General features: G+C 36.1%; 1 protein-coding gene across 1 annotated transcript in view; it reads left to right on the forward strand.

Annotated features, from left to right (window-relative positions):
- Positions 1–4,075, forward strand: part of LOC110287469 (putative P2Y purinoceptor 10) — a 14,441-nt gene extending 10,366 nt beyond the window's left edge. Inside the window, exon 3 of the mRNA XM_021154080.2 lies at positions 3,035–4,075. Within this exon, the coding sequence (XP_021009739.2) occupies positions 3,035–4,075 (1,041 nt within the window). The remainder of the gene's footprint in view (positions 1–3,034) is intronic.
- The last annotated feature ends 3,049 nt before the right edge of the window (positions 4,076–7,124 follow it).

Consider the following 7,124-nt stretch of genomic DNA (forward strand, 5'->3'; position numbering starts at 1 on the left):
CACTCGGGAGGCAGAGGCAGGCGGATTTCTGAGTTCGAGGCCAGCCTGGTCTACAGAGTGAGTACCAGGACAGCAGCCAGACCTACACAGAGAAACCCTGTCTCAAAAAAAAAAACCCCAAATTTGACACAATAATTATAAATATCAAGCAAAGTCTTCAGTCTCACTCTTTGCTGTTCTCTTACAAGCCACCTCCCAAATTATTTGTCTACATTTCTTTTGGCTGTATAAATAATTTTGAAATATGTAAGCTGTTCTGAAAACAATAGTATAGCATAAAAAATCAAATAAACAGTCCTACTAATAGAGAGGCTGATGTAGGAGAAGCATGATTTCAAGACCATTATGTGGCACACAGCAAGACCCTGTCATGTACAAACAAGGAAAAAGTATACATGAATTGTACAATATTGGACCTATTTCTCCCATTCACAAATTAGAGAGACCACAGGATGACAGCCAACAAATTTCTAAATCCTCATATTTTTGAATTTCAATCGATTAGAATATGTTGGTAATATTAATTTTCATATTAAGAGATATTAAGGAAAAGTGATTGTTCCTTCCTGTTAATTTTCTTTTTAGAGGTGGAATTATGTTTGCATGGGTTTGTTGAAAGATTACTTTCTTGCTTCTCCTAGGGTGTAGTTTCACTCTTTGTGTTGGTGTTTTCCATCTAATAACCTTTGTAGGGCTGGATTTGTGGAAAAATATATCTTCTTTTCTCCGTCTATGGTGATTGAGAGTTTTGTTGGATATAGTAGCATGGGCTGGCATTTGTGTTCTCTTAGGGTCTTTATGCCATCTGCCCAGGATCTTCTAGATTTCATAATCTCTGGTGAGAAGTCTGGTGTAGTTCTGATAGGTTCAAAGGGCCTTTGTAATCTGAGATTTTATAAGGTAGTTAAAATAAGATGATAATTCTGCTGCTACTTCCCATTGTCTTCTGTAGGTAACCTCTACAACTTTGCAGAACTTGAGAAGCCCTATCAGATTAGTCTACATTTCTATACCTCAACATAATACATAACTAAAACAACAGTGAATCATCATATGATATAAAATGTCTAAAAATTTTGTTCTTATAATGATTACTTTAATATTCACTCAAAATTGAATTTTAAGTTGTTCTCAAAAAGTAGTTCAGATGTGCTGTTTTACTAATATTAGGGCAATATTCACTGTGACTGTTAGATAATGTGTCCTCTGATGACGTTGCACCAGTGTAGGATTCTTTTAAAAATGTTACATATTATTGAGAATATAGTATAATTATATATTTTCCCTTTCCTTCCTCCAATTCTTTTAATGTATCTACCTTAATTTCTTTAAAAATTCATGGCCTTTTTGATATTGTTGTTGTTGTGTGCTTCTAAATACATAAATATAATCTGCTCAGTCCATATAATGACAATTGTATGTATATGTTTTTTAGGACTAACCATTTGGTATTAGATAATTTGTTCTTCCTTAGAGAAGACTTATTTCTCCACTCATTACTGCCTGTAGGCTTTTTGATTCTTTTTTTGGGGGGGGGGTATGTCTAGGGTTATGTAGGATTATAGCCTCATGAATTTCTCCTTCCACATTAGCATGCCTATAGGTGTCCATGTTCAGTTCATGTTTAGGCAGTTATGTTGATAAGACTTCATGAGTATAAATTCTTTATTGTTTCTAAGAAAAGCAATCTCACAGCAAACTTCCTGTTTCTATGGTTCTTACAGTCTTTCTATTCCCCCTTTCTCAATGATCCCTGAACCATAGATGACAGAGTTGTACTGAAGTTGGGATTCACAACTCTGCATTTTTGCTGGTTGTGGTTTTCTTTAATGGTCTCTTTATTGCAAAGTGAGTTTTCCTTGATGAAATGTGAGGGATACACTTATCTGTAAGCAGGACAAATAACTTAAAATGTTGTTAGGGATGATACTGGTTTAGTGAAATATCTGCTATAGTTTCTCCTCCAAAATTCATGGCTAAGTATTCTGTGGTAGTTGACTGGTTTCCAGTAATGGGCACAATTTCCCTCTTATTGAGTGGGTGGGTCTTATGTCCAAATTAATACCAAGGTGTGCATGCTAGTATTGATTGCACCCTTGGAATTATTATGTCATGCTGGTTGTTTATGTGATTTATAGGTATCATATCTATAAGTTGCTCTCTTCCTTTGGAAGCTTATATGGTGCCTTCTGGACACATGAATGCTAGTTTTGAAGGAGGAGGCTTTCAGATACAGTTAATGTGCTGTGGGTCCTGTGTCCAAAGTGCATGGTGTCTTCAGCAATATGGACTTACTTTCCACCTCTGTTAGGCAACAGAAACAGCAATAGTCTATAATGTTTTGGGAATCTATTGAATATCACTAAGCAACAATTCAAAAGAGGCTTCTCATGCCTGGCATTGGGGTTTTGCTAGATATGTCTCTTGGTGGTGGGGGAGAATTGTCAGCCTAGATAGGAACATTTTATTTAAATTTTATATTTATACGTATACAGACTAACATGTATAATAGTGTATGGTTCTTCAGAAATGGACACCTAAGCACTATACTTCCAAAATTACAAGAATGAAGTATTCATAGTTTAGGATGTGAAATTATACATTTTGAAGTATTTCATGTAAACTGAGAATGGGACACAAGACCAGGGAGATAGAACAACTTCAAGAGGACTTGAGCAATGAGCTATTACGATAAAATAATGAAAAGGTCATATTCCCACATTCTCCAAGTCAGCCAGATGCAAACTCAAGACATTTTATAATGCTAGGGAAGCAAGTTTGAGGAATACCACAATGTTTTTGATATGATAAGAAGAAACAAGAAATATGCCAGGACACAGTTCCATCATTTCTTAACTGATTTACTGTACAATGTTGGGTCAGAAATTCATCTTCTTTAAGTCTCTACTTATTGATCTGTGTATTATCTCTAATTGGAATATTCTATATCTCAGTGTTAAATAGAGCCCTAGATATTCACTAAAGTATTATTTAACCATTGTGCCTTTAAACTTTGTGTGTGTGTTTTTTACAGGAACCAAGCCATAATTCCACAGTTTTCCTTGCCAAACATACTGAAATATTCAAGATGGGTAGCAACAGTACCAGCAGTGCTGAGAGCAATTGCAATGCCACTTATTTGCCATTTCAGTACTCTCTGTATGCAACCACCTATATCTTCATATTCATCCCGGGTCTCCTGGCTAACAGTGCAGCCCTGTGGGTTCTGTGCCGCTTCATCAGCAAGAAGAACAAGGCCATCATCTTCATGATCAACCTCTCAGTGGCAGACCTTGCTCATATCCTGTCCTTACCTCTTCGGATTTACTATTATATCAATCGTCACTGGCCATTCCAGAGGGCCCTTTGCCTGCTGTGTTTCTATCTGAAATATCTCAACATGTATGCCAGCATTTTTTTCTTGACATGCATTAGCCTTCAGAGGTGCCTCTTTCTCCTCAAGCCATTCAGAGCCAGAAACTGGAAGCGTAGGTACGATGTGGGCATCAGTGCTGTCATCTGGATTGTTGTAGGGACTGCCTGTTTGCCATTTCCCATCCTGAGAAATGCTGGCTTAGCCAATAACACAGATTCTTGCTTTGCTGATCTTGGGTACAAACAGATGGATGCAGTGGTTCTGGTCACCATGGTTGTAATTGCTGAACTTGCTGGATTTGTGATTCCAGTGATCACCATTGCATGTTGTACCTGGAAAACAACTGTATCCTTGAAACACCCACCAATTGCTTTTCAAGGAATTAGTGAGAGGAAAAAAGCATTGCGGATGGTTTTCATGTGTGCTGCAGTCTTCGTTATCTGCTTCACTCCTTATCACATAAACTTCATTTTTTACACCATGGTAAAGGAAAGCATCATTACCAGTTGTCCCACTGTAAAAAGTACCCTGTATTTCCATCCTTTTTCCCTATGCCTTGCAAGTCTCTGTTGTCTTTTGGACCCAATTCTGTACTATTTCATGGCTTCAGAGTTTCGTGACCAACTATCTCGTCATGGAAGCTCTGTTACTCGTTCGCGTCTCATGAGCAGGGAGAGTGGTTCATCAATGGTTAACTAAAATGAGAAAATTCTTCAGTTAGGATTCTCTTTTCCTGACATTCTGTGGCATTGCCCAAAGATAGGAATTTCCAGGCAAATAATTTCTTTAACCGAACCTTGGAAATAGCAGAAATAAGTTTTATTGTGTGATGGTTGTGGTCTCCACAGATGATGGAGGCATAATGTGAAAAAAATGTGGGAGTAGAAAGAAAAATGGGATCCATGTGCTTCCAATTTAAAATTTATGGCATTATATTAGTTACAAGTCCCAGATTAAGTTCAAGTTTTTAGCAGATGTTTCCATCCTAATATAAATTGAATGCATATATTTAAATTTGTCTTCTGTAAAGAGAATAGTACTGAGATGCAAGGTATATATTAAGATTTGCAGAAGAGTAAATTTCCTCCATGGAATAATTTTATTTCTGAATGGAGTAAAGATTTCAAGTCTTTCTAAAACATTACACACAGACAAAATGACACAAAAGTTGCAATATGTGAATGAATTTTAGCACTGCACTCTTGCTACTGAATGGTGCACATGAAAATCCACCTCATGGATGTTCATAGATGTCCATCATTTTCTAGGTTGGCAGTTTGCTATGTATTTTTACAAATAACATTTCATCTTACTTTTCCAATACAAGTGACAATAAATGAGGAGATTACAAATACAAATGAATAAATGTAATGGCAGAGAGGTTACACAACATGTCTCATGATTAACAGTTAAGTATACATGGCATATACTTATGCTATTTCCTCTGCTTATATTTTTATATGTATTACGTCAATACTAAGTTTGAGTTGAATGTGGAGGACACAAATAGAAGATAAGCATAGGAAATAGAGATAGTTTTAACACAATTTTCCTGTGCTCATCGAAAAATCCATAATTTCGGGATTAGCATGATTCTGGGTAGAGTGTTCTGTGAAAAATATATTGTCATATTAGTGTAATCATCTGTATAGTCTTGATGAGAAAACGCTCAATAGTTCATTATTTCAAAATCAATATTATGGCTTAATACAAGCCATGCAAATAACATGGATAAAAAGCTATGAAACTGAGCCGCATTTCAGAAAATGTAGGCTTCCTTTTAAAATTCTCTTTTTTAAAAAATTCTTTACTATTACTATTACTATGTCACTAAATAAAATCTCAATGGTTTTCAGATATCATAACTCACACAATTGCATTAGAAACAGAGTATTAAATCACATTGTGAATAAATATGAGAGAAATATGTGACCTTATTTTTTTCTGAATGTTATGGATACTATTTTAAGTGTTCATATAGATGATACAAGTAGAACAGAACCCCCATCTTCTCAAGTTGACAATTCACTGGTATTTTAGGTCTGAAATTAACAGAGCATAGACATTTGGTATGCAGGCAAGAAAAGGAAGTGGTAGTCCTTAGAACATGCATTTGTGTAGACTAAGGAAGAGGAAGGGACCACCAAAAGGAGGAATTAAAAGAACATTTCTTGGTTTTGGGGAATGAGATAGTTCTGTAATTATAATGTAATAAAGTGTTTTTTTTTTTAAAATTGGAACTATGTGTGATTTATTAACTTGAATCTGTAAGCACTGCTTTAAGAGAGTTGTCAATGTGTTTGGAATTAATGGTAACATCACAATCATTGTACAGAGTACAACATTCTGACAAGAAGGCTTTTTGTTTTTTTAAATAAAAAGTTCACTTGGGGATCCATCCCATAATCAGTCACCAAACTCAGACACTATTGCACAATGCCAGAAAGATTTTGCTGAAGGGACCCTGTTATAGCTGTCTCTTGTGAGGCTATGCCAGTGCCTGGCAAATACAGAAGTGGATGCTCACAGTCATCTATAAGATGGAACACAGGGCCCCCAATGGAGAAGCTAGAGAAAGCACCCAAGGAGCTGAAGGGGTCTGAAACCCTATAGGTGGAACAACAATATGAACTAACCAGTATTCAGCACCTTAGGTGCTGAAGGGGTCTGAAACCCTATAGGTGGAACAACAATATGAACTAACCAGTATCCCCAGAGCTTGTATCTCTAGCTGCATATGTATCAGAAGATGGCCTAGTTGGCCATCACTGGGAAGAGAGGCCCCTTGGTCTTGCAAACTTTATATGCCCCAGTACAGGGGAGTGTCAGGGCCAAGAAGTGGGAGTGGGTGGGTAGGGGAGCAGGGCAGAGGGAGGGTATAGGGAACTTTCAGGATAGCATTTGAAATGTGTATAAAGAAAATATCTAAAAAAAAAGTTCACTAGGATTCTACTATATTTTTGTGGAGAAAAGAAAAATCAGCTCACACAGTTGGTCATTTATATAGTGTTTCGAAGAAATGTAGTACTTTCTGCAGTTTGTTGAATAGCTGTAAATTAAAGTACATACCTTTCATTTTGGCCCTCATTTAAGAGGGGTATTTGGACTTTTACAGTTCTGAATTTCTAATGTGGCCACAGAGAAAAATGGCAACGTCTAAGCAAGCAATAATTGGTTTTGTATTTCAAAGGCTGGGAAACCTTACATAATTCAAGGAGGAAATTGATGATGATTGGAATGATGAAATTATTTTATGTGAGGATCCTGAAATGGAAAAGAAGATGGTTACAGTTCGTAATTCTTCTATTTAACTTTCCAAGTTTAAGATCAACTAGCAAAATTATTTAAGGCATTATAGTGTATAGTACTATGACAGTTATGATTATGTTTATCACAGAGATATGAGGTCAGAAGAAGGGGACAGCTAACTATATAGCCTTGAACTGGCTCTTCCAAATGTCAATTCTAAATGTAACTGCCCTACAAAACCCATTACAAACTCTCTTTAAAGCAACTGTTAAAATCTTCTTACAAATAATATAGGTCCTATAACACTGACTACTTCTGGTAGTTTAAAAAACTGCAGAGTATTATAACTCATAACAATTTATATATATTTAAATGCAGATTCTGCTTGATTAAATATGCTGTTTACTTTTCTTCTTCTTCTTCTTCTTCTTCTTCTTCTTCTTCTTCTTCTTCTTCTTCTTCTTCTTCTTCTTCTTCTTCTTCTTCTTCTTCTTCTTCT

The sequence above is a fragment of the Mus caroli genome, chromosome X, assembly GCF_900094665.2.
Source record: "Mus caroli chromosome X, CAROLI_EIJ_v1.1, whole genome shotgun sequence".
Classification (NCBI taxonomy): Eukaryota; Metazoa; Chordata; class Mammalia; order Rodentia; family Muridae; genus Mus; species Mus caroli.